The sequence below is a fragment of the Heliangelus exortis genome, chromosome 24 (assembly GCF_036169615.1).
Source record: "Heliangelus exortis chromosome 24, bHelExo1.hap1, whole genome shotgun sequence".
Lineage (NCBI taxonomy): Eukaryota > Metazoa > Chordata > Aves > Apodiformes > Trochilidae > Heliangelus > Heliangelus exortis.
The window spans coordinates 5,490,281-5,516,997 of record NC_092445.1 but is presented as its reverse complement, the minus strand read 5'-3'; the positions used below and the strand labels follow the sequence as shown (position 1 = coordinate 5,516,997).

At 62.6% G+C, this 26,717-nt stretch overlaps 1 protein-coding gene across 11 annotated transcripts; it reads left to right on the top strand.

Annotated features, from left to right (window-relative positions):
- On the top strand, nucleotides 1-25,847 carry ADGRB2 (adhesion G protein-coupled receptor B2). 11 transcript variants are annotated; one of them, XM_071767770.1, is made up of 33 exons: nucleotides 2,881-2,954; nucleotides 4,969-4,972; nucleotides 6,888-7,671; nucleotides 11,308-11,391; nucleotides 12,286-12,450; nucleotides 13,614-13,778; nucleotides 14,789-14,953; nucleotides 15,622-15,786; nucleotides 15,870-15,971; nucleotides 16,065-16,171; nucleotides 16,540-16,734; nucleotides 16,820-16,888; nucleotides 16,992-17,100; nucleotides 17,174-17,320; nucleotides 17,902-17,977; nucleotides 18,049-18,151; nucleotides 18,404-18,447; nucleotides 19,320-19,446; nucleotides 19,970-20,073; nucleotides 20,332-20,434; nucleotides 20,694-20,844; nucleotides 21,118-21,187; nucleotides 21,318-21,384; nucleotides 21,499-21,584; nucleotides 22,101-22,199; nucleotides 23,010-23,181; nucleotides 23,266-23,361; nucleotides 23,517-23,556; nucleotides 23,760-24,418; nucleotides 24,567-24,602; nucleotides 24,761-24,865; nucleotides 25,005-25,058; nucleotides 25,205-25,845. In XM_071767770.1, the coding sequence occupies exons 1-33, from the start codon at nucleotides 2,896-2,898 to the stop codon at nucleotides 25,379-25,381; spliced, it is 4,689 nt and encodes a 1,562-aa protein (XP_071623871.1). In that variant the 5' UTR covers nucleotides 2,881-2,895; the 3' UTR covers nucleotides 25,382-25,845. The 11 variants fall into 11 exon arrangements, with proteins under 11 accessions (XP_071623867.1, XP_071623860.1, XP_071623863.1 ...); XM_071767766.1 differs by lacking the exons at nucleotides 2,881-2,954; nucleotides 4,969-4,972 and adding an exon at nucleotides 1-165 and having other exon boundaries at nucleotides 25,005-25,121; nucleotides 25,205-25,483; XM_071767759.1 differs by lacking the exons at nucleotides 2,881-2,954; nucleotides 4,969-4,972 and adding an exon at nucleotides 85-165 and having other exon boundaries at nucleotides 25,205-25,847.
- Nucleotides 25,848-26,717: the final 870 nt, after the last annotated feature.

Sequence of the window (26,717 nt, the reverse complement as noted above, 5' to 3'; positions counted from 1 at the left end):
CCGCCACCGGGGCCCCGCGCGCTGCGCGCCCGCTCCCGGCCCCGCGCGCTGCCGCGCTCCCCCGGGCGCGCCCGGGCACCGGCTGCTGCCGCCGCCGCTCGGGGATGGCCGAGGCGCTGCTCGCCGCGCCGCGCCGGGGCTACACGCGCTGCTAACGGGGCGCAGGTAAGGCCGGCGGGGAAGGGGGGAACGGGGACACCCCGGGGCTCCGGCACCCACTCCCTCGGGGCACCGAATCACTCTCCCCGCCGGTGGACCGACACCCCTACCTCCTCCGGTGCACCGACACCCCCTCCCGGTGCACCGATACGCTCCCCCGGTACACCGACAGCCCCCTCCCGGTCTATCGGCTCCCTCCCCCGTGCACCGGCTCCATCCCCGGTGCACCGGCTCCCCTTCCCTTCTGCACTCATATCCCGCCCCCCCCTTTCCCTTCCCGGTGCGCTCCGCTCTCCCCCTCCGCGGCGCAGCGGGGGCGGCAGCACGCCGGGGATGCGGCGGTCGGTGCTGCCGGTTGGCAGAGCCCCGGTTCCGCTGTGCCCCCCCCTTCCCCCGCCGCCGTTACCCCCGGCCAACTTTCCTGCCCCGGCGGCGGGTTGCGGAACCAGGGAGTTGCAGACTCGCCGCCGGTACCGGAGGTTCCCGGTTCCTCGGGGCGGGTAGCGGCATACCCGGGGCGGCCCCAGCCCTGCCTGGAAGTTGCGCGGGGCTGCGGTGACGGGGCGGGCTCGGCACCGGGGCTGGCTGCGAACGGCGGAGAGCCCGGGGCTGCCGGTACCCTCCCCGGGGCCACCGGTCTCTCACGTCTCCCCGGGGATGCTGGTTCCCCTCCCCCGGGGCTGCCGCTATAGCCACCCTGAGTGTCAGTGCCAGCTTCGGGCTGCCGGTGCCCCCCTCGGGGTTGCAGGTGTCCCCCGGGCGCCGGTTCCCCCCCCCCCCCTCCCCCCCCAGCAGTTGCAGGGCTCTGGCTGCCCCACGGTGGAGCTGCTTCACGTGTGTAGGTGGGCACATGCGTGTTGATGGGCACACGTGTGGCACCATGGTGTGTCATACAGCAAGGCCATGCGTGTCCTGGGTGCTTGCTGGCATCCCGGCCAGACCTGCTTCGGGCACACGTGTGCTGCCAGCCTGGCATCTGTGCATGTTTGGGGAGGGAGGCTGGTGTCCCCACACCGGCGCTGGCCACATGCTGTCACCCGTGGCCGTGGGGGAACCGGCACGCACCGGGATGCATGGGCAGGCGTGTTGGCACAGAGTGCATGGCTTTACAGCTCTGCCCTGCGTGGGTTTTTACTGAGTGTCAGCGTGGAGGGGCTGCATGGACCCTCCACACCGTGCCAGGGTGGCGGCACCCCAGGACCACGGGCGTGCAGTGAGGGCACACGTGGGTGCTCAGTGTGTGCCAGCGCGGGCACGTGCAGCATGCAGGTGGCAACTGGATCTGGGGGGGAGCTGCTTGCCTTCTCAGGGGACCCACGGGCTCTGGGGTTGGTGGCAGGAGAGGTGCCACATGTGAGCGCACGCGTGTGCCCGCATGGGTCACTTGTTGAGGCACAGGGAGATGTTTTTTCCGCAGCCGGGGAGGGTGCGTGTGCACGGCTGCTGCTGGGGGCTGGTGGCAGCACAGCGTGTGGACAACCCTGCACTTTTCTAGGTCATGTCACTACTGCCTGTGCTGGGTGGTGCCTGGCAGCCAGGGCCACCACTGGGGATGTGGGGAAGTGGCCCTGGGGTGGCTGAGCTGGGCTGTGGCAGAGCGGCTGTTCGGGGTTTTTGGTGGGGTGCTGCTGGTGGCAGGGGTGTGCGTGGAACTGATGGCATGGGGAGGTTTTTGGGACTGACCTCTCCCCTGCTGAAGTCAGTGGGGATGGCTGAGCCGACGGGGACTGCCAGCCCATGGGGCTTGCACCAGGTGCCCATGGAGAGGAGCAGGGGGGTGTGGCTGTCATCCCTATCACCTGGCCACCCTCACTGGGGTGAGGCTTGCACCCCTTTTCCCAGTGGGGGTTCATTACTGGTGGCACTGGATGCTGGAGGTGGCCATGGGGCAGTGCCAGTCCCTTTGTGCCAGAGCTGGGCAGTAGCCCAGCCTGTCTGTCAAGCCTTGTCACCAGCCCCTGCTTCAACCCAAGGAGTTTGCAGGGAGCTGGAATTCTACAAATTTGGTCTGAGCTGGAGGAAAATGGATACGGAGCCAGCACCATGGATACAGAGCTGGCACCACGGGCGGCTCACCCTGCCACCAGCAGCTGCATGGCAGAGGTGCTCCAGCACAGGCTGGGAAGGTGCTGCCTGCTCTTCCCGATGGCTCTGAGGATCTTTGGCAGTGTGGCTCTTCTGCCCCATGTGACACCTCTGCCATGCCAGGTTGGGGGTGCCAGGCTCTTCCCGGAGAGCAGTGGTGGGCTCTGTCCTCCCTGGTGGGTCCGTGGGCTGCAGGAAGCAGCCCTGGCAACTACCCACCACGCAGAGGAGCAGGGATAGCTTTTCCTTTGCCTGGGCTGTTCCCCACACTGCCAAGTCCCCACACGCCAGGCTGGGCTGCAGGACCTGCTCCCTGTGTCCCCTTGTCCAGAGGAAGATGATGCTTGGACAGACGGATGCACGGATCACAGGATGAGCTATGAGCCCTGGTCCAGCCCCTGCACAGCCCTCGGAGCTGGGCTGCTGGGACACCTCGATGTGCCTCCATGGGAATTTGGACTGAGGCCCTGCAAACTCATTTCCTACCACGGTGCTGTCCTCTAATGGGGACAGGGCTGGCTCTGGGCCACCTGGTTCGGTTGCCAAGCGTCAGAAGCTCCGTAGCTCCTTGGTGCTAGTGAGGGCTATCGCCTCCCCCCTGCCCTCGTTCCTTCTGTTTGCTCTTGATGTCCTCCAAGAGAGGATGGAACCATGTCCCTTCTCCTCCTCGAAGCACCTCAGAGGTTCCTGGTGGATCTGGGCTGCGATGGGTTACAAAAAAGATCCCCTCTCCAGCATGGGCACACATCCAGGCTGTGACCACCTTGCTGCCACCTCTGGGACACAGATCCCCCCTTTGGAGCCTTTCTGGGCTCTCAGCCCCTCATCCCTTTGCCCTGCAGCACCAGGGCAGGATGGAGCTGATGGGGAAGAGGAAGCCACATCACAGCAACACAGAAACTACTTGGAAGAGACTATGGAAGAACAATGGGAGCAGCCACAGCTGCTGCAGCCCCTACAGGTGCTCCGGTGAGGGGGGGATCTCCCCTCCAGGGACCCCTGGAGCCGTGGAGGGAGAGGCAGCACATGCTGTTCCTTGGCAGAGCATGATCCCTAATCCCAGAGGAGATTTCACTGTGCTGTCTCTCGGCCTTGCTTTTGGAGTGGAGTTTTACCAACAAGCAGTTAAGTAAAATAAATAAAAAGGCCTGTGCTTGCCAGGGCTGGCGAGGCTGAGGCAGTGATTGGCAAAGCCGCACCATTAATTACAGCTCGGCGCCGCTGCCAGCCTGCCGGCTCCAGGAAAGGTGGTGGCAGCTCACTGGGGAAGCCAGAGGGAGAGGAGGGAGAACATGGGGAGCAGGGAGACGAGGGAGCATGGAGAGGGATATCTGGAGTCCTGGGTGCCGGGGGGAGTTTGTGCTGCAGTGGGTGGAAGCAACACAAAAACCCTTCTCCCCGCCAAGCGCATGTGCGGGAGCCCACGCGTGCACATGTATGTGTGTGCACACGCCTTGCAGGGAGCCGTGTTTTCGGCGGGTGATGATGTCAGTGGTGCTGCTCTGGCATTTTCACAGCAGTAATTAGTTGGCAGAGAGGCTGTGTGGGTGCTGCTGGGCTGGGTGCTGCAGGCAGGGGCTCGGTGCTCGGGGTCCCTTGTGCTGGGAGGACAGGCGCAGAGCAGCGAAGGCTGAAGGCGGAGGAGGCTTTGGAGTTCCTGGATGCTTTTGAATAGATCCTTGGAAACTGGATCTAGAGAAGATCCTGGAAACTGGAGAGCTGCAGACTCTCCAGGTGGGAAGAGCTTATTATGGTGCTTTAGTTTCTTGGTGTCAGCTCTGGGCAGGCAGGGATGTGTTTGTGTTTCATGACCCCGTGGCTGTGCCATGCCACCAGCCAGCCTGCTCCTCACCACCTTACAGCAAGGCTGTTCCCACTATGGTTCAACACCCAGGACTGCCTGGCCCTTCCTTACCCACCCTTGTCCCAAGCCATCCTCGCATTAGGAATCCTCATGGATCGTAGATTTTCTACAGCCTATTAAAAGAATGTTGTCAGGTTAAAAACCGTGTCTCTTAAAACCCAAATCTCCTTTACTTTGCTATTAATCGTTTCTCAGATTATTAATGCCACAGGGTTTAGTGCAACCCGTTTATCACTTGTGGGGCTGGTTGGTTGTTTCTGGCTGGAGAGGGGTGGCTGCAGCTGAGCCCAAGTGTGATGGTGAGGATCTGGGCCCTGCTGTGCTGGGAGGATGGAGCTGGGCCAGGTCCCACCCCAGATTCCGTGTTCATTTGAAGCATCTTGAGGAAAACAACCTATTCGTGTGTGTCAACAGGGCTGGCATGGACGTGTGGAGAGGCAAGTCCTGGTGGGATCCTGCTGGTTCCCTAAGCCAGGAGGGACACAGTGGCAGTGATGAAGGGGGGGGGTCATGCTCCCTAGGATGGGGAGCCTTGGGGATGCTGCTTCCACGTGGTTGCTTCCTGCTTCTGGGATGGTCTTTAAAAGGTTTAATTAAAAACCCGGGCTGGGAACAAAGGCAAATGGAGAATGCTGGAGCGGGTGGTGTGCCAGCCGTGCTCCAGGTGCCATCCCTGGGGAGCAGTAGCAGCTCCTGCAGCATCTCCTGGGCTCCTGGGGGACAGCTGGCATTCCCCCATCAGGCACTGGTGACAGGAGGGTTTCTCCTGTGTGGCCTGAGGCCATTCTGGAGGGGGGGGTGATGGGCACAGCAGAGCCTTGCCCTGGCACCCCAGTGAGGCCGGGCTCGCTCTTGCTGAGCACGGTGACATCCTCGCTGCGGTGCCAGGTAGGGAGGGACTCGGCAGCTTCCACCTAGTGACTCGGTGCCCCAGCTGTTAAATATCTTCTCAGGCCCAGCTTGCAGCTCGATGAAATATTTTCACTGCAGCAGCAACAGCAATCGCTGCAGGGAGTGGGGCTGGGGCTGAACCAGCTCGATCGGATTCGATCTGCTCTTACCGATCCCTTCAGCGGCAGCTCCGGAGCCGTGCGGGGCTCTTGGGCAGCTGCAGCCGTGGCCCCGGCAGATTTTTGGGATGGGGGGAAGCTCCCCGTGGTGCAGAGAACCTGGAACTTGCATGGCACTGTGTTTAAAATGCTGGGAGCCCAGAGAGCTGCAGCAGCCTGGTCGTGCCTCTCCCCGCCGAGCTACCCGGCAGCTGCTCTGCCCTGGTGGCACCGGAAGGGACGAGTGGATGTGTAGATGGATGGATGGCAGTGCCAGAGCATCCCTCCTTGCTGCTCCCGGGCGAGGAAAGCAAGCACCATCTTGTGTCCCTGCCAGGCTGCGGGAGACCCGGGAGCTCGCTGCAGAGCAGCAGAGTGTCCCTGCCTGACCTCCTTCTCCTCCTCCTACTCCTCCTCCTCTTCCTCCTTCCATCCCTATCTGCCCACAGAGCAGCAAAGCACTGGCATTCTCCGGGGCATCCCAGAACCTTGCTGGATGCTTCAGGAGCAGCAGCAGGAAGGTGCCTGGGGGGGTCCCTGCTCCAGCCCCCTTTGTCTCCCCACTGCTGCAGGGAGCTGGGGGGAGGGGTCTCCTGTTGAACTCTCAGGGGAAAAGTGAGTGCAGGAAAATGGGTTTTTCTTTTTCCTCAGATCTCCTCACACTGGGTGGGTCCTGTCTGGATCCAGCCCTAGGTCTGGATGCTCTGGCTGACTCCATCCCAGCTCCTTTCCCCCCCGTGCCCCTGTGCTGCTGGTGGGGGCTGCCGAGGTGGCAGGAGCCAGCACCAGCCTGTTGTGTGGGATCTGGGTTATTTTTAGCTCTCTAACGTGCCCATTGTGGCTTCAGCACAGGCTTGGCTGAGGATCAGGCTCTGTCCCTGATGAGCAGCGAGATGCCCCACCACTGGGGCCTCAGCTGGTGTGGGGGGGTGATGTGGGAGCAGGAGATGTTTGGTTTTTTTTTGGAGATGGAGAAGAGGTCTGCTGAGCACTCAGCTTCCCCCACACATGGCTGGAATGGAGGGGAGTGGGGACTGGGTGATTTTGGAAATCAGTCTCTGGAATGGCATCCATCCTCGGGGCTGTCCCTGGCTGACACACACACAGTGGCCTTGGCCTCTACAGAACCACTCCCCAGTCCCACTTAATAAGGCCACCACGTGGGTTATTTTATTAATGAGTTATTAATAAGCTATCCGTGGCGATGCTGCTGCGTACCCAGCGTGGCGTCCAAGAATTATGTGTTCCAGTGACTGCTCACCCTGTGCCAGGCTCTGCTGGCAGGTAGCGGGGACACCAGGCTGTTGGGGTGCCCGTGCACCCCCAGCACGTCCCCTTGTGCTTCGCCACCAAGCAGCTGGCCTGTCCCCATGGTGCTGGAGGGGAACAGTTACAGCTACAAGGTTTTTTATAGCCCCAGCTGGGCAGAAGGTGTTTTATGGCTCCTTGCCCAGGTTGTGCTTGGCTGGCTCCTTGGGCAAGCTGAGGGCAGGGAAGGGTCACTGTGGTGGGGGGCTGCAGGGTGGGAGCTGAGTCTCTGTTCTGGAAGGTTTTAGGGCAAAGTCCCCAGTCCGTGCTGTGAGGTCCCTGGCCTTGGCACAGCCTGGGGGACAGAGCAGGGGTTCCAAGGGGATGTGGACCAGCAGGGATGCTGCTCTGCGCCAACCAGGGCTCAGTGCAGGGTGCTGACCCCCCCTGTCTGTCTGTCCATCTGTCTGTCTCTCCCCCAGGGCAAATGCCATAGGATGACCGCTGCTGGTCCCCTCTTACTGGCTGTGATATCCTCAATCCTGTGGCTCACGCAGGGCTTTGACCCGGCTCCCAGCGCCTGCTCTGCTCTCGCCTCTGGCGTCCTCTACGGCTCCTTCTCCCTCAAGGACCTTTTCCCCACCATCTCCTCCGGCTGCTCCTGGACCCTGGAGAACCCTGACCCCACCAAGTACTCGCTCTACCTCCGCTTCAACCGGGAGGAGCAGGTCTGCACACACTTCTCGCCCATGGTGCTGCCGCTTGACCACTATCTGGCCAACTACACCTGCGACCCCCGCAGCGAGGCTGCCAGCCCCCCGCCCCACGAGGAGGAGGAGGAGGAGGAGGAAGCCGAGCTGGAGCTGTGCGAGGACGCAGGGCCTTTCACCTTCCTCCATTTCGACAAGAACTTTGTGCAGCTTTGCTTGGCGGCCGAGCCTGAGGCAGCCCCCCGCCTCCTGGCCCCCCAGGCCCTGGAGTTTCGTTTCGTGGAGGTTCTGCTCATCAACAACAATAACTCCAGCCAGTTCACCTGCAGCGTGCTCTGCCGCTGGCTGGAGGAGTGTCTGCAAGCACCCGGCGCCCGCCGCTGCGGCTTCACCCACGCTGGCTGCAGCTGCCAAGCAGAGACCCCCCCTGCACCCCGACACAACAGCACCCGGCACACCCCACGTACCCCCACCCCGCTGCCCACCCCTGACTGCTGCCCCACTGACCTGCATTCTGCGAATGCCAATGAGTTCAACCTGCCCGAGGTCCCACATGGTGAGTTTGGGGGGATACAAGGGGACCCCTCCCCACCCAGGGATGAGGCTGCCCCGGGTGATGTGCATGGAGCAGGGAAGCTGTGCCGTGGGCAAATCCTGCCCGTGTGTGTGTTTCCCAGGGCAGGAGGGTGCAAATCAGGTGCTGTGTGCGGAGCAAGGATGCCTTGCAATGGATGCATCCTGCCTGTGTGCACTGCCCAGGGCAGGAAGACAAAACGTGGGGCTGTGCATGGGGCAGGGAGGTTGTGCAAAGGGCAGGTCCTGTCCATGCATGTTCTCTGGGACAGGAGGGCACAAATGGGATGATGGTCATGGAGCCAGGAAGCTGTGGGAAGTACAAATCCCATGCACGCTCCCAGCTCCAGGTGCACCTCTCCTGAGACGAGGCCAAGCTCAGCTGAGCTGCAGCTTGCTCTGCCTTGGCCAGGCTCTGGCCAGCCCTTCTAGCACCGCTGCTTGCCACGCCAGCCCAGCTGGTTGCCACAGTCCCCCTGGCACAGGCGGTGCTGGCCCCGTGGCATCGCTCGCTGCCTCACCGGCACAGAGCTGCTGCTCGCCTGACTGCCAGCCCAGAGCAGGAGCCCTGTCACTCTGCATTGCTGGAGACCTGGAAAACAATTTGCAGGTAAAATGACCCTTTCCCATGGCAAATTACCCTTGACTGCTGCAGCTCTGTCTCTTGTTATTCCAGGCAGGATGTCAGGGCACGGCGGCACGGCGCGGCCGGGCTATTAACCAGGCGGAATGAAGCCATTTACTCGTTACGGAATTGCAGGAACATCAAGTGAAGATAAAGCAGCCGTGTTTACCCATGGCCTGGGCACCAGGGTTGGGTTGCCCATAGCTGGGAGCTGCCTGGCCCTAGAGCTCCCTTCACCCAAGGTGGCGAGGGATTTTTGAGGGCACATCTGGCCAGATGTTCCCCCTGCGCCAGCCCCGGGTGATGGAGGGGGAGGAGCAATCCCCAACGTAGCTGTGCGAGGTCTTTATCCAGCAGATTAGGTGGTGGTGATGGGCTGTGGGTGTATATATAATTTCATTGGGATTTAGAGTTTATTCTGGGAGTTAAATGTCATTACGGGCAGATCCCCCAAATAAATCCCCGGTCTGTTACAGCTGCAGGGTTATAAATCGCCTCATCCCGAGGGTAGCTGCTTGAGCTGATTTTATTTGGGTTTTTTCTTTGTTTTTTTCTTCCTTTTTTCCCCATTTAAATGCACCTCTGCATGGATGGTTAAGAGCTTAGTGTCAGGACCTGGTTGCTCCAAGCCCCATCCAACCTGGCACTGAACACTGCCTGGGATGGGGCAGTCACAGCTTCTCTGGGCAGCCTGGGCCAGGGGCTCAGCACCCTCACAACAAAGAATTTCTTTCTCATATCCAACCTCAATCTCCCCCCTGCCAGTTTAAAGCCACCACCCCTTGTCCTAGCACATGGATCACAGAATCACAGGATGGTTTGGGTTGCAAGGGACCTCAAAAGGCCATAAAGGGGTTAATTCTCCTGCAGAGAGCAGGGACATCACTAACCAGACCAGTTTGCTCCAAGCCCCCTCTGACCTGACCTGGATTGGCTCCGGGGATGGGGCAGCCACAGCTTCCCCAGGCAACCTGGATCAGTGTTTGACCAGTGGCTGCTGAGCTGAGTGTTGGAGGGGGATGGAATGGTCCCTGCAGACCTGTCACTCTCAGGCACCGAGCTGCAGGGGCAGGAACAACCTCTCCTTCCCCAAATTACATTTGACATTCAATTAAAACCCCACGGCACCCGGGGGGTCCAATGTTATTGCGGTGCCGGAGCCTCCAGGGGAACGTGGCGTGTCCCGGGGAGCACAGAGCATCCTTCATGATGGTGAGGGGGGGCATGTGTGTGGGGGTGTCCCTGGCTCCCACCTGGCCTCCCCTGGTGCCCCACGGGGTGGAGAATGGCTGCTTTCAGGGTGACAGTGGCAGGCAGGGCTGGGGGGCTGAATGGCGCCTGTGAGACCAACCTTGGCGGGCGCCCAGCGCTGATCTCACCAGCTCTGCTCCGCGGCCATGCGGGGGCTGGAACCCGACCAGACTCCCCCAGGTCCCCCTGCTGTGCCCCCAGCCTCCCCACCAGCCCCACAGGTTTCCCCTGGGGTTAGGGGGACATAGGTGGGGGGGATGCAGCCCCAGTGTAATGTTGGTGCTGGAACCATGTGGGTGGAAAGTGAGGATGGGGTGAGAGTGGGCAATGGGGGAGGATCTGGGGGGGGCACAGCCCCAAAAGAGCTGGTGCAGCTCTGGAGCTTGCTGTGGGCTGGGTTTCCCCTTCCACATCCCAATTTGCACAAACCTGCCATAAATGAGCTGGCAGGGAGGTGGCAGCTTGTCAGGACACAGCTGTCCTCAGGGGACATCTTGGGGTCCCCACAAGAACCCCCCTGCCCTTCCATCCTGGCAGCAGTGAGGGGTGCTGGGTGCCCCCCCGGGGCTGTGATGGGTGCTGTGTGCTGGGGATGGCCGTGGCTGCCCTGTGGTGGTGATAGCCGGGGATTTAGTGCTCTGAGAAGGAAATTGAATTTGGTGTCTCTGTCGAACACAGCGGGGGCGAGAGCCCTCGTATATCCTCGGGATTTATGGTTCTCCACGGGTGCTCACCGTGACCTGTGTAATCCTGCTCTGCTGCTCCAGGGGGCTGGGGCCCACAGACAGACAGACAGACAGACAGACAGACACCCCCCTGGACAGCTCCTCTGCCTCCCCAGGCCCTTCATGGCATGGGGAGAGGAGCTCAGGGTGCCTGGTTGCACCAGGGGTGATGGGAAGGACCCCAGGAACCCAGGCAGAGGTTATGCTGGCTTGAGGCAAAATCATTAAATTTGGGTTTGGTTGTGACTCTGATAATTGACAGCACAGGTTGTGGTCCCTGCTGGGGGCTTCTGTGTCACTTGTGTGCGTGGCAAGAGGACCACAGCATGCCTAAAGCCTGACTGGGGGCTCCAATGCCAGGTGTCCCCATGTCACCTCCATCCCTTGGGGACATCATGGTGCTGGGTTGGCAGTGCCAGGGCAGCTTGGCGGGGTGGTTGTGTCATCCCTGGCTGCTGCCGTGTCCCCCCTCTTTCCCATGTCCTAGAGGGACCTTGCCAGTCTCCTGTGCCTGGGTCTGAGGACAAGGGACCTCTCTGCAGGACACGGGGGTGTCCCAGGGGGTGTGGGGGAAAGGCTGTCCTCCCCCCACCCCCGCAGCCTCACCTCCTGCTGAGCTCTCCACATGCCAGTTAATTTCACGCCAAGTGCTCTTGATGGATCTCTTGTTATTTTTGGTGAGCCTAGTCACAAATTTGTGCCACCTCACTGCAGCAAGCTGTTAGGTGGGGATGGCAGAGCACCTCTGCCCAGCACAGCGGGGACACGGGCACCCTGCCCACCCCCAGGACCTTGGCACCACGGGCCATGCTCCAGCTCCAGCCCCTGTGACAGGGGGGAGAGGGGTATCTGCTGTGGGGGGGGCTGTGACTGTGCTCAGCTGTGCTCAGCCATCTCTGGCCTCGGGGATGCCACAGGGTGTGCAGGGTATCCCCCTGCAATATCCCTTGGCACACAGTGGTGGCCTGTCCCCACCTCTGTCACCTGCCTGCTCTCATCAGAGCCCTTTTCCTTCCAGGCAATGCAGTTGAGGAGAACCAGAAGGTGAAAACCCAGTGGCCACGATCAGCAGATGAGCCAGGAGTCTACATGGCCCAGACAGGTACCAGGACAGCCCCAGCTTGGGGTCAGTCGCAGGACACTGGTGGCACTGGGCTCAGGTTCCCAGCCGTGGAGACAAAGTGACTCCCCTTGCTTCCTACCCATGGACTGACTTAATTTGCTTCATTTATATATTTTTTTTCCTTTACACCTTCCTCCGAGGGTTGTAAAGCAAAGAAAAGAAGAAAAGAAAAAAAAAAAAAAAAAAAAAGAAATCCAGTAATTGGTTCGTTCAAATGTATTTATTTGGCAAATCCATCTGGGTAATTTGAGTGTGCTGCTCCCCCCTCTCCAGCCCCTCCTGATTTATGGTCGGAGGGCTCAGAAGCGAGTGGGAGATGGATGAGCCCCAGCCCTGGGAGCAGAGCTCTGCTCTGTGTGCCTGGCATGCAGATCTCCTCCCCACCACACTCTGGTGTTCAGGGGGCTCCTGTCACCCTGATACCTGCTCAGACCCTGGGAGGACACCGGTGGGGACCTGGTCCAGCCTTGGTGTCCCATGTGATATGGACGTGAGGCATCCTGCCTGTCTCCAGGAAAAATTGTCCCCTTCGGAGCCCTCCTCCCCCTCTTCCTCTGTAATTTAAACCGATGGCCTTTCCTTCTGGTCTGTCCAATAGCTTTAGAAACATCATCAAGCTTCATAAGAGCTGAGTTGGTGTAAATGTCAGCGCTGGGGAGAGGGAATTGCTCTGGGCTGCCCAGCCTGGATGCTCTCCCCATGCCCGCTGCCATCCCTGTGCCCCAGTCCCTTCTTGGGGTGCAGCTGGGGCTGGAGGTGACATCCTCAGTGTCATCCCTGGCTGCCCAGCCACTCTTTCATCACCTCCCCCCTTGGGGCTCCAGTTCCCCATCTCCCCTCGGAGCAGTGATTGATTCTCAGGCTCTCCCGCAGGAGACCCGGCGGCAGAGGAGTGGTCCCAGTGGAGTGTCTGCTCCCTGACCTGTGGGCAGGGCTCCCAGGTCCGGACCCGGTCCTGTGTCTCCTCCCCCTACGGGACGCTGTGCAGCGGGCTGCTCCGGGAGACCCGCACCTGCAATAACACAGCCACCTGCCCAGGTACGGGGGGGACGGGGACACTGGGGGGGCTTCACTGCCGGCGGGGGATGCCCACTTCTGGCAGGGCACCGGGTCGGGACCCAAAAGGCTGAGGGGGTGGCTGGCTGGGGGGAGCAGGGACATGCGTTGTTGGGGGTTGTCTGGGAGTGGGGGGGACTCATGCAGGTGGAGAGGGACAATGCAGGTGGCTCTGTGTGGGGGTGCTGTCATGGAAGCAGGTGTTGTCCCCATCATCTGGCATCCCTGGCTGTGCCAGCTCCCAGGAAGTTAGGGGAGGCATCTGGAATGGGTGCCCCAGTGCCCCATCCCACCCACCCACCACTCCTGCTGCCAGGGGGTTTGTTTTGCCTTGGGAGTGGCTCAGCTGGCAACCCCTTGCTCCATCCTCCCTCCCTCTGCTCTCCATCCTCCCTCCCTTCTCTCTCCATTCTTCCTTCTCCATCCTCCCTCCTAGCAAACTCAGGGCTTTCCCAGGGTGTCTCCAAGGCTTTGTGCTGGGGCTGGAGCCTGCGCCGAGGGATTCAAACCAGAGTGTGTGTGGGGGGTTCCCTGCTCCCACAGGGCAGGAGAGGGCTGAGCCACCCTGTCCCTTGGGGCAGGTGGTGGGCAGGAGCAGGCAGGACTCTGGGGTCTCACTGGGCTGTGTCCTGGTCTGTTTGTCTGTGGTGGCATCTCTGTGTCTTGGGTGGGGCTCAGGGGACTGGCAGGGCTGTGGGGTGCTGCTGCCTTGTCCAAACTTGGGCTTTGCACTCCCAAAACACGCAGGTACCTGTTCCCCTTACAGTTGGGGACATATGGAGGAGCATCCCTGGGGATGTTCATGCGCCGTACAGGGTCCTGCAGTCTTCCCAGGGGAGCTGAGCTCCCACGGGTGTTCGGTGTCCCAGGGGTGGCTGTGCAGGGGCGTGTGTGCCACTGGTACCAGGACCCCGAATTGGGGACTTGGAGTAGAGCAGGGGAGCAGCAGCAGCAGCATTGCTGCCTTCTCGAGGGGGTTTGGGCTTGGGTGTGATGGTGGGTGCTGGAGGGGCACTGGGACAGTGCTTGGCTCCTCCACAGAGCCTGGGGGTCTGCAATGCCCAGGACCCCTCGGTGCCAGGTGGAGGAGGGGGAGGCTGGAGCCCCCGCGGGGCCGGGAGCGATGGCCCTGTGCTGTGTTGCAGTTCCTGGTGTGTGGGAGGAGTGGTCCCCATGGAGCCTGTGCTCGGTGACCTGCGGGCGAGGGGCCAGGACCAGGACGCGGCGGTGCGTGGCCGCGCGGCGTGGAGGGAAAGGCTGCGAGGGTCCCGAGCTGCAGGCCAAGCCCTGCAGCATGGCAGGCTGCCCGGGTCAGTACCTCCATCCTGCTCCCCCTGCTCCTCCTTCCCCTGGGAATGTGACAGATGGCACTGCCCAGGGCCGTGCTCCCAGCACTGCGCTGCGATGCTCTGCGAGATGGGTGACACTGCCATGGGGACCTGGGACAGTCCATGGGTGCTGTCCCTACTGGAAACCCAGATGGAGAGTTGGCTTCATTGGCAACTCCAGGGGGGCTTGAGCCTCACCATGAACAGAGGGGACCAGACCAGGGACCACAGAGGACCTGGCTCTGTCCTTCCACATCTACTGTCACAGTGCTGGCACCTGGGTAGCCCAGGGACACCATGGGGCACCAGGGAGGTGGCTGGAGGTGGGGCAGGGGATCAGCAGGGGGGCTGTACATGCAAATGGCAGCACCCTCTCTGTCCCTTTCTCCTGCCATGGTGGAAGCTGTGGGGTTTCAGCAACGATGGCCAGGGATGCCATGTCAGGGCTGGCATCCCCGTGTGTGGTGTGGCAGGGCTGGTGGCAGGCTGGGAGCAGGAGGGAGCGAGGGAGCTGAGCAGCAGCTCTGGCAGGGATGTGCCATCCATGGCACGAAGATTTCCCCATCACTGTCCTGCTGGAGCCATGAGACGTCACAGCAGCTCCATCACCACCTGCCCTGGTCCATGCAGGGAGCACTCCCAGGCAGGGGATGATGCCAGGGTTGGGTTTGGTGCAGAGTGATGCCAGGGCTGGTGGGTTTGGTGCAGAGCAATGCTGCTGGCTTGTGGTGGGTCCCACAAATGTGTCCACAGGGCAGGCTGGGCGCTGTGGGAGCAGCCGCTCAGGGCTCAGGATGTGGGTGATAGTCCTGGTGACAGTCCCCTCGCCTGGGTCAGGATTCGGCGCTGGCTGTGAAGCTCGGCAGGGGAGGAGCCGGCATGTCCGTAGGTTGGACCCGTCACACCCGGAGCCCGGCGCGGGCCGGGGGGGCTGCGCGGCCGAGGGGCCGCGGTGCGGGGGGGGCTGACGCCGCTCTCGCTTGTCCCCGCAGTGGAAGGGCAGTGGCTGGAGTGGGGCGCCTGGAGCCGCTGCTCCGTCACCTGCGCCAACGGCACCCAGCAGCGGACGCGCAAGTGCGGCGTCTCTGCCCACGGCTGGGCCGAGTGCCGGGGGGCCCACGCAGACGCCCGGGACTGCTCCAACCCCACCTGTCCCAGTAAGGCCCCGCGCGCTGGGGGGGAGCGGGGTGTGTGGGGGGGGCCAGCCCCTGGCCCGGCCATCGCAGCATCACCACCGGTGATGCTGGCAACCCCCCGTGGATGTAAGCGCAGGGGGAACAGGAGCCGAAGGGTGATGCTGGGGATCAGCAGCCGCCTGCTTTGTGCTGGTTGCTGTCTCCGGGCACATCCCAGCTGGAGGAAATGGGGATTTGTCCCCTGCTCTCATCCCTGTGTCACCCTGGGGGGACCTGTCGGTGCCCTGGCTGTGGGTGCAGGTCCTGGTGTGATCTGGGCGTGCGAGCTGTCACTCGTGCACGTGGGGCAGGGCGACAGCAAGCAGGGGGTCATCAGGCTGAAGGATGGACTCTGGCCTCATCCTGTCCTTCAACTCCATCCTTGTCTTCTCCTTTGTCCCCCCTGGTGCCGGTCGCAGGGGAGATGGGGGCTGCGCCAAGGCCTCTGCTCTGCCACACATGCCAGGCAGTGGCACAGGGACACTGGACTTACCTGAGAGATTTAATGATGGATCCATGGATTTCACACCCTGTGGGGCCTTCGGTTCACGGCACGGGTGGGAGGGAGCTGCCACCGGGGTGTCCCCATCCCCGCTGGGTGCTGCTTGCCATGCTGAACCGCTTGTCCCACGGTGTCCCCGTCCCCACAGCCGACAGCAAGTGGGGTCCCTGGAACCACTGGAGCCTCTGCTCCAAGACGTGTGACACTGGTTGGCAGCGCCGCTTCCGCATGTGCGAGGGCACCGGCGTGCAGGGCTACCCCTGCGAGGGCACCGGCGAGGAGGTGAAGACTTGCAATGAGAAGAAGTGCCCAGGTATGGGGAGCACCCTGCCCCCCAGCACCCATCACCCTGTGTCCAGGCTGCCCCTAACCATCCCCCCCTCCTCTCCCCACCAGCCTACCATGAGATGTGCAAGGATGAGTACGTCATGCTGGTGACCTGGAAGAAAACAGCTGCTGGGGAGGTCATCTACAACAAATGTCCCCCCAACGCTACGGGTGAGGAGCACCCCCAGAACTTCCCCCACGCCCTGGAGCAGGGCAGGAATCCCTGATTCCTGTGCCGGTGTTGATCCCGGTCCTGCCCCGCAGGGTCTGCCAGCCGCCGGTGCCTGCTGAGCCCCCACGGTGTTGCCTACTGGGGGGTCCCCAGCTTCGCCCGCTGCGTCTCCCACGAGTACCGATACTTGCATCTCTCAGTAGGTGCACACCCCCTGTCCTCCCCTGTCCTGTCCCTAGACACTGCTGTCCCCTCCAGGGCAGGGAAACCTGACAGTCACCTTGCTCCATTGGCTCCACATGGGGAAACTGAGGCAGGACTCCCTGGGCAGGGCTGTGGAAGGGGGACACCATCTGGAGCGGGATGGGGACCCCATTATCATCTGTTCCCATGTCCTTGGGATGCAAAGGACCCTCCCAGCCCCTCCGTGTCCCTAATTAGTGCGATTAGCTTTGCAGCATCCCCACTACCCTGGCCAGGTTCTGGGCATGAGGAAGGGACCCGGGGACATGGTGCTGGCAGATGGGTGACACCAGTGTGTGTCTGTGTCCCCTCCTCCTGTACAAGCTGCGGGAGCACCTGGCCAAGGGGCAGCGGGTGCTGGCAGGAGAGGGGATGTCACAGGTGGTGCGGAGCTTGCTGGAGCTCATGGCCCGCAAGACCTACTACAGCGGGGACCTGCTCTTCTCCGTCGAGATCCTGCGCAACGTCACCGACACCTTCAAGAGGGCCACCTACACCCCATCCTCTGAGGATGTGCAGGTAGCGGGCGAGGGGCACGGCGTAAGGGACACCCGCGGGGAGGAGGTCCCTGGGCCCCCAGCCCCGCTGAGCCCCCTCCCCGCAGCGCTTCTTCCAGGTGGTGAGCTACATGGTGGACGCAGAGAACCGGGAGAAGTGGGAGGACGCCCAGCAGGTCAGTGGCACGAGGCGTGGGTGGGTGGGCAGGGTGACTGGGGTGTGTCCCCCCACCATGGGGACGTGTCCTGGTGGCTGCAGAGCTGGTCCCTTTCCCACAGGTCTCGCCTGGCTCCGTGCACCTGATGAAGGTGGTGGAGGACTTCATCCACCTGGTGGGGGATGCACTGAAGGACTTCCACAGCTCCCTCATCGTCACCGACAACCTGGGTGAGGGTCAGGGTGGGCACGGGGCATTGGAGGGCACGGGGGGACAGATGGTGACCCCGCTGTGCCCTGGCAGTGATCAGCATCCAGAGGGAGCCCGTCTCCGCTGTCTCCAGCGACATCAACTTCCCCATGAAGGGGCGGCGGGGGATGAAGGATTGGGCCCGCAGCTCCGAGGACAAACTCTTCATCCCCAGGGAGGTGCTGAGCCTGGCGTCTGCTGGTGAGCAGCCCGTGTGTCCTGCACGTGTGTGCACGTGTGTGTGCACCGGGGTGTGCATGCATGTGAGCACGTACCTCTGGGAGTAGTGTGCACAGCTCGGGCTGTGTAGGTGTGTGAAGGTGTGAGTGTGTACCTCTGAGTGAACACCTTTTGTGTGAGCACGTGTGAGCACGTCTGTCTGGGAGTCTGCATGTATATGCATGTGTGTGCACATGTGGCACAGTGCATGTTTGCCCATGTACATGAGCACACGTGCCCAGGAATGTGTGTGCGTGCAAACGAGTGAGCTTGCATGCCTGGGGCTGTGCACCTAGGAGTGCACACATGTGGTAGTGCATTTCTGTGGGATTGCACATGTAAGGGATTGCACACTTGTGGGATTGCACACTTGTGGGAGTGCACACACGTGAGCATGCAGACAGCCTCCTGCCAGCCCCTGTGTGCCCACATGTTCCGTGCTTGTTGGTGGGGAGGGGGTGCGTGTTCCCTCACACGTGTTGGGGCAGACATGCGTGCTGTCACACGTGTGTGCTGTCACACGTGTGCTGTCACATGTGTGGCACTCTCCCTTCTCTCTGCAGAAGCAGATGAATCGTCCCATTTTGTCATCGGAGCTGTGCTGTACCGCACGCTGGGACTGATCCTGCCCCCGCCCAGGTCAGTGGGGCTGCCCGCTGTCCCCCACCCCATGTCCCCACCCCTGTCACAGCCTGTCCCCCTCCCCCTAGGACCCCCCTGGCTGTTACCTCCAAGGTGCTGATGGTGACAGTGCGCCCACCCACCAAGCCAGCGGAGCCCCTGGTCCTGGTGGAGCTCTCCCACATCATAAACGTGAGTGTCCCCCTCCTGTCCCCTCTCTGTGTCACTTCTCGGTCCCCTGAGGCTCCCACCAGCCCTGCTGCTGAGAGCTGGGCAGGACCCAGCAGCTCCTGGCTGGTGGCCACAAGTACTTGGCTCTGTGCCCAAGGTGGGGACATGCCAACAGCAGGAGAGCTGGACAGGTCCCCAGGGGCCGTGTCCCCTCCTGGGGGTGGCTGCAGGGCAGGGAGTGAAGCTCTGCTCTGTCCGTGTGTCTGTCCACAGGGCACGACCCACCCGCAGTGTGTCACCTGGGACTACTCGAGGATGTGAGTGAGGGACAGGGGGGGACAGGGACACCCTGGCCATGCCCTCGGTGGTGGGCGATGCTGGATGATGGGGCTGGGCTGTCCCAGTGCCCCCTCAGTCCCCAGAGAGCTGGGGGAATGGATGGGGAGGAGGGACAGTCCCTGCCCAGGGGTGACTGCGGGTGACTTGTGCTCCCCTGGGATGGATGGACCTGCCTCTGTGTGACAGTGGGGACATGGATGCCACCAGCCTGTCAGATGCCATCCGATGCCCTGTGGCAGGAGCCAGGGAAAGTAGGGCACTGCAGGAGAGGGATGGCAGTGCCAGCCCCCCCACCCTGGTACCCTCTGCAACTGGGGTCACTGGTTCCAGTGCCGTTCCCATGCTGGCCGGGTGCCTCTGGGTGTGATGAGTGTGGCAGGTCCCATCCTGGCCTGGGGGAGCTGCATCCCCAGCTGTCCCACAGACCCAGTTCCTGGTTTTCCTGCCTTTGCTGGGAGCTGTGGCTGCTCTCCCTGTGCATGGGCAGCATCACCCCAGGGAGCCCCCTCCCAGCTCCCTCCCAGGGGGTCCTCATGACAGGGGGGTGTCCCCATGGAGAGGGACATTGCACCCCAGGCTTTGGGGTACCACTCCTCTGCTGCATGAGCCATGGCTTGTATAGGAGGGGATATGGGTGCTTGGGGGGGTCCTGAGGATGCTTCTGCCTGCCTTGGTGCTGCCTTGCCCCCCTTCCCGGGGGGATTAACCTGTTCCCCAGTATCTGCCCCACCCCCTATCTGCCTCCCCCCAGGCTGGGGCCAGCAATGAGTTAACTCGGGAGAGGCACAAGGGGCTGGGGGTGTGTTTGATCAGTTCCAATTGCTCTCCCTCCTCCCATCCCATTAATCAGGGATGCTGGCTTGGGAAACTGGGACACGGAGAGCTGCCAAACCCTGGAGACCCTCCCGGCGCACACCAAATGCCAGTGCCGCCAGCTTGCCACCTTTGCTGTCCTCGCCCAGCTGCCCAGAGACCTGGTAGGGGACACGATGGGGACAGGGATGAGCCTGCTGGGGACATGAGGCATGGGGGGGCTGATCTCCAGGCGGTGGGGCTGGGGGTCCCGAGGGGAGGATGGAGATGGGCAGGGGCTGCGTTGCCTGCGGGCACCCTGGTGGAATGGGGGAGGGCACCCGATGTCTTTCCCACCAAGGGAGGGGTCTCTGCACCCCCCGGCTCCCCAAGAGTGGGTGGTGCAGGCAGGAGGCTGCTGTGGCTGGGAAGGCTGGATGTGGGGCATTGCTGGATGCTGGGAGGGGCAGCCCTGGCCCCAGATGTGCCCCCCCTCCACCCCATTGCTATTCTGCCCGTGTCCCTCGTCGGCATGGAGATGGGCACGGGTCCCCTGGAAGGCGCCTGGGCTGTGCCACTGCTGCCACCGACCCCCTCCAGCTCCTGGGGGTCCCCAAGAGAGGGGTGGGGGACTCAGGGGAAGGCTGGCAGGGAGCAGCCATGGGGGGGGAGGTGGGCTTGGGCACTCACCTCCCCATTCCCCACCAGGCCATGGATCCCTCGGGGACCCCATCGGTGCCCCTGATGATTGGCTGTGCTGTCTCCTGCATGGCCCTGCTGACCCTGCTGGTGATCTACGCTACCTTCTGGAGGTGACCTGGGGACAGCTGGAGACATGGGGGTGCCCAGGGTGTGAGACCATGTGGGGAGGGGGCGGTGAAGGGGGGAGCAAACGTTCAGCATCAGTAAATGCTGAATAACCCCGGTGGCAGCCATGTGGGAGAGATGCCCAGAGTGTCCAGCACTGCCTCTGGCTGAGGACAGCACCCAGCATGTGGGGGACATGGGACAGGGAAGGGACGGGGAAGGGACAGGCTGTCACCCCAGCCCTACGCTGCTCCTCACTGCAGGTTCATCAAGTCAGAGCGCTCCATCATCCTCCTCAACTTCTGTGTCTCCATCCTGGCCTCCAACATCCTCATCCTCGTGGGTCAGTCCCAGATGCTCAGTAAGGTGGGTGCCACCACCGTGCCCTTCTCGAGGGGGGCCCCAGGCAGGTGGAGGGGCTGCGGTGGGGTCCAAGCCCTCTCCTGCCAGCCGGTTCCCTCACCCCTGCTGGTTCCCAGCAGCAGATTGGATTTGGATTAACTCGATCTCAGGATTAAATCCTTTATTCTGGTGGCTTTGACACAAACCTTGCCCGGGCATGGGAGTTTAACCACCACGGTGCCAGGTGCGTGGCCGTGCCCCTGAGGTTCCCGTGTCCCCGCAGGGTGTGTGCACCATGACAGCAGCCTTCCTCCACTTCTTCTTCCTCTCATCCTTCTGCTGGGTGCTGACGGAGGCCTGGCAGTCCTACCTGGCAGTGATCGGCCGGATCCGGACACGCCTGGTCAGGAAACGCTTCCTCTGCTTGGGATGGGGTAAGAGCCCTGCAGGAATGGTCCCAGGACAGGGTCATGGTGGGGCAAGGAACCATGCACCCCTCCCTGGTACCCCACAGGGTTTTTTTGGGGGAAACCGAGGCACAGTGGAAGAAAGCAGAGCCAGGTGTCTTGGTTCCCTCCGTGTGGCACCCTCTGACCAGCCAGACCAGGAAGAGGGGCCCCATCCCTGCCCCTCATCCACAGGGGTCATGCTGGGGGAGGACAACTCCTCCACCCCCCTGCAGCTTCAGCCTCATCTCCCCCCTCCAGGCTTGCCAGCCCTCGTGGTCGCTGTCTCTGTTGGCTTCACACGGACCAAAGGCTACGGGACAGCGAGCTAGTACGTGGGGACAGGGGACACGGGGCTGGGCACGGGGACAGCTCTGGGCTGGCAGCAGTGCTGGGAGCAGGGGATGGGGAAGGAGGTGTCCCCTCTCCATCAGCCCCTGACACGCCGTGGTCCCCTGCAGCTGCTGGCTCTCTCTGGAGGGTGGTTTGCTCTACGCCTTCGTGGGACCCGCTGCTGTCATCGTGCTGGTGAGCTGACCCTGAGCCTCAGGCCCCCCAAAGCCCCCTGGGTGTGGGGCAGCTCCCACCAGCTCACCAAGGGCTCTGTGCCCAGTCCTGAGCCCAGCGCTGCTCTCACCCCAGGTGAACATGCTGGTTGGCATCATTGTCTTCAACAAGCTCATGTCCCGTGATGGCATTTCAGATAAGTCCAAAAAGCAGCGAGCTGGGTAAGTGCCCTGCACCCCACAGAGTTGTCCCTGGGGCCAGCACCCAGCACCCTGTCCTGCTGCAGGGCACGGCATGGGATGTGCTCTGGGAGTGGGCTGAGGACGGGGCAGACTTCACCTCATCAGTGGGTGGTGGGGACCAAGCCTGGGGGCAGCAAGAGGGGCAGTATCTGGAGGGGGATGGACTTTCCCCTGGGGAAGGGGGAGCCCCACTCTGCAGACCCCCACCCTGCTGCTGGGGGAGAGGGGACTGAGCCCTGCCTGCCCTGTCCTGCTGCCACTGTGCTACCTCTGCTCCTCATTAACTGCTGCTGCCCTCGACTAACCCTGCTCTCTTTTTTTTTCTCTCTTTTTCCTTCTCCCATTTGCTTTTTGCCTGTGTCCGTCCATCCATCCATCCGTCCACCCGTCCATCCATCCATGCGTCCACTCTCCCCATCGCCTTCCTCCCCTCTCCTGCATCCCCACCTGGCCGGGTCCTGTCCGTGGGGCTCTGGGGGGGTGGTGGGCACATAGCTCCAAGCCCCCCCCCTGCGGCAGCCTGCTGCTGAAATGCACCAAGTGCGGCGTGGTGTCCAGCGCGGCCATGACCTCTGCCACCGCCAGCAGTGCCATGTTAGTGCCCGCCCTGAGCACAGCCTTGGACCCCCCCGGGGAGCAGGGGGTGGGCTCTGGGCATCATCCCCAGGGGGGGTTTGAGGGTCCCACGGGCCAGGGCCAAGGCTGTGTGCTCGGGGTGGCCCCAGGTGCGTGTGTCCCACCGTGGCCATCACGTCTGCATGGCATGGCTTCCCGCAGGTCACCTCATTGCTGGGGCAGGCTGTGGGGGGGCTCAGCTCCTCATCCCTGGGGTGGCTTAGGAGGGTGTGAGGGGCACCACACTGCGGGGTATGGGCCACTCCTGGTCTTGGGAGTGTCCCCAGGACCCTCTCCCCAGCACATGAGCCCCCATGGGTGCTGGTTGGGATGTGGCACTGGGCTGTGAGCAGGACCCCCCAGCCCCTGCTCCAGGGGTTTAGTTGCGGTACAAGCAGCCCCAAAATTCACTGCTAGAAAAAATATTAATCCCCTCTATGCTCTTCTTGTGGCTGCGGGAGGGTGACAGTGTCCCTGTGTCCCCCCAGCACCCTTGCTGCCACCGATGGGGACAAGTGCCAGTGCCATGGGTGGGGGGGAAAAGGAGCCTGTAGACCCCCTCACTCTAAGGGCAGGCAGTACCTCCAGCCCCCAGCCAGCTTGGGGACACTGAGGAGGAGGGGACAGCGGGTGGTCTGCTGGGGCGCATGGTGTCTGCGGGGTGCTGGGGCTGGGGTCCCCACACCATGCACGCACTGTCATCCCCAGCCAGGCTGGTGGGTCTGGGGGTGATGTTTGGGGGGGGCTGCTGCAGGGTGGCTCACCCCTGCTCCTCTCTCCCTGCCCCAGGGCATCGCTGTGGAGCTCCTGCGTGGTCCTGCCTCTGCTGGCGCTGACCTGGATGTCGGCCGTGCTCGCCATGACCGACCGGCGCTCCATCCTCTTCCAGGTCCTCTTCGCCGTCTTCAACTCCGTCCAGGGCTTCGTCATCATCACCGTACACGGGTTCCTGCGCAGAGAGGTGGGGCAGCCCCTGGGGGGGGGCACTGAGGAAGGGGGGTGGACACCCCTGGCCATGAGGCCATGACCAGCTCTGTCCCTGCAGGTCCAGGATGTGGTGAAGTGTCAGATGGGGGGGTGCAGGAGTGAGGAGAATGAAAACTCCCCCGACTCCTGCAAGAACGGGCAGGTGCAGATCCTGGTGAGTGAGGCAGAGCCAGCATGGGCAGGGATGGGCAGGGGTCCCCTCACAGCCCCCTGCCCCCTGTGCTGGCCAAGGTGCATTCATTTCCTTCTCTCTCTCCCTCTCTTCCTCTCCTCTCTCTCTCTCTTTCCCCTCTTTCTGTATTTTTATAGACAGATTTTGAAAAGGACGTTGACCTGGCCTGTCAGACAGGTGAGGTGTCCCCTGCCTCCTGTGCTGGGGATGGGGATGTCACCACACTGTGCCTGGGGAGGGACAAGCAGCATGTGCCACGGTGGGCGTAATGCCACTGCGTGGGGCTTGGTCCATCCTCCTCATCCTCCCATGGGACCCCTGGGCTGGATCTGCACCCCCTGCCACCCTGGCCTGGCTCTGAGCCCTCTCCCTGCCCGTAGTGTTGTTCAAGGAGGTGAACACCTGCAACCCTGCCACCATCACGGGCACTTTGTCCCGCATCTCCCTGGATGGAGACGAAGACCCCAAGCTCAACACCACCTCGGAAGGTGGCTTGGGCTTCTCCAGCCTGCCAGGGAACATCCCTCCCTCCAGCATCCTAGTCCAGGTCCCCAAGATGACACCCAACGTGGTGGCGGGTCTGGGTGAGCTGGGTGAGCCGCCAGCGCAGCCGCTGAGCCTGGAGGCACCGGGTCCCGTCTACCTGTGCACGGAGAGCAGCCTGAGACCCCTGGAGTATGGCTGGCTGCGGGCCCCTGAGCCCCCCCGGGAGAGTGACTACATGGTGCTGCCCCGCCGCACCAGCAGCCTCAAACCCTTCCCGAGGGAAGAGAGGACCCTCGGCCCCGGCCCCGAGGAGGGGATGCCCAGTGGGACAGGACGCCCAGCGGCAGAGGGGGATGCATACCCCAGCTTCGTGGCTGTGGACCACGTCAACGTGAACTTGAACCAGCCCTACGCCACAGTGAAGGCCCCCTACGGGCTGCAGTTCAAGCAGCATCCCACGGTCAGGCAGATCCTGGCCTCAGAGCTGTCGGAGCGCAGCCGCACCATGCCCCGCACCGTCCCCGGCTCCGCCATGAAAGTGGGGTCCCTGGAGGTGAGCGGGGGGAGAGCTGGTGTGGCCATGGAGACACGTGTGGGGAAGGGGGTGCATGAACATGACCTTCCCAACGCATGCCAGACCTGCAAAGACCCTTTTCCCTTTTCTCCTCCCTTTGCTCTGGGCCCTGCCTGTCCCCTGCCAGAGGAAGAGGTTGCGATACTCTGATTTGGATTTTGAGGTAAGGCCCCCCCAGTGTGCCCGCTGTGGGGTCAGGTGCCATCTGGGGATGGAACCACCTTGTCCCTGCTCCCCTCTGGGTTGCTGTCAGCAGAGCAGCAGCCGAGCTCAGTTCCCCAGCAGGCAGTAAGGAGCCTTGGCTCCACTCTCCCCCTGCAGAAAGTGATGCACACACGGAAGCGTCACTCGGAGCTCTACCACGAGCTCAACCAGAAGTTTCACACATTGGACCGGTACCGGGCTCCGGTTGCCGGCTCCTCCAAGGTGAGGTCCTGGGGGGTCCTATCCTGCCCTGCTCCCACACACCCCTCTCCACTTTCCCCCTGCATGGACTTGAGGCATCTGGGGAGGATGAAGGAGATGGAGCACCTCAGGGAGATGAGCACTTTGGTTCTCTCTGCAGCGAGAAAAGCGGTGGAGCGTCTCGTCGGGTGGTGGGGAGAAGAGCATGGCCAGTGTAAGTGCCCGAGATCCCCTTGGGGCTGCTCCACCCAATCCCAAATGGGGCAAGAAGGCAGAGGTGGGTGGCTGTGCCCCAGGAATGGGTGCTGGTGGGACAGAGCCCCGCACAGCCACTCGCCACGGCTTCCCCTCACCCCGCAGGATGCGGCCAGCCCTGAGGAGCCACCGGCACCAAAGCCATGGAGCACGTTCAAGGCGATGACTTTGGGCTCCCTGCCCAGCGCCCAGCGGGACCGACTGGAGCTGCGGTGTGCAGACTGGGAGGGACCCTGCGCCGGCCTGGATGCGGCCGATGGCGACTTCCAGACGGAGGTGTGAGCCCCGTGCCACCACCGCCATCGCCACGGGGTGAGGAGGAGCCACTCACCGTGGTTTTGCTCCGTCCTCCTCAGCGGCCGGGGGGGTCCCTGCCTGGCTGAGGTGTCCCCACCAGAGGGACCGTGCTCCCCCTCAGCCACAGTCGCCTCCCATCCGTCCTCACGTGGTTTATCCTCCCTGCCACCCTCTGGACGGGGGTGTGGAGGGGACACGTGCACTCTTCCCCCCCACCCCCTCCACGCTCACCCACTGATCACGCCTGCACCCCCCACCCCGGGGCAGGACCGACCGTCGAGGCCGTCGGATTTTCGTTCTTTTCTACCGGGATGTTTCTTCACGCCGTGCACCGTGTGCACGCCAGCGGCCGGGCTGCCCCCGCCCCCCGGGGCCGCCCCCTCCTCACCCTCCCCACCCCACGGGGTAGGTGCTGTCGTTGTTGGAAATAAAAATTCACTCTCTGTGGTGCCGTGGGGCCGCCACTGCTTCGTGCTTCCCCTCAGGGGGTTCGGCTGGCACCAAGTAGGGACCCCCAGGTCTGTCTGTTCCCCCTCAGCCCCCTCCCTGCTCCGTCTGTGCCCCCACAGAGATCCTGCAGGATCCTGCTGCTCCCGGCTGCCTGCACCCAGGCACTGCCGTGCAGTCGGGTTACATTGTGAGAGCCAGGAGTGGGAAATTACACGGTAATTAATCTATGAGCAAATTAGGAATTTTGGAGCTAATTACCGTGGAATCTGCAGAGACACATAAGGTGGAGTGCCTGGCGTGGGGGTTGAAAAGTGGGGGTACTACCCCTGGCCCCAGGGCGAGGGGCTACAGGGATGGGCTAGGGGCTGTGGCTGGGAATGCCGGGATAATGCTGGACCAGGGTCAGGATGAGCTTGGAGCAGAGCAGTGCAGTAGGAGAGGACATTTCTGCACCTCAAGGACTAACGGGATCCATGCTGGGTGCCCAGGTGCACTGATGGGGTGCCCAGGCTGGAGTGTGGCACCGAGACCCTCTCACCTTGATGTGCTGTAACTCACCAGGGAGGGCTGTGTGGTGGCAAGTATGACCTGGTGGTGGCTTTCACTTCTCACTGGGCTCCCCCGAGCTCTGGTTTTGGTGACAGGCTGAAGGCATCCCCCTCCAGTGCTCCTGTTTTGGACAGGTGATTTTCCCACAGGGATGGAGCTGGTGGGAGCCCTGGGGCCTTCCTGCTCCCCCAGGGATGGCAGCACAGCCGAGAGCTCCCGGCAAAGGACGCTGCCCAGTTTGGACCAGTGGCCTCCAAATTGCTGGTTTGCTCCTCTGCGCTGTGGTGCTGTGCAGGGTGCTCAGCACCGGCACCCGGAGCCC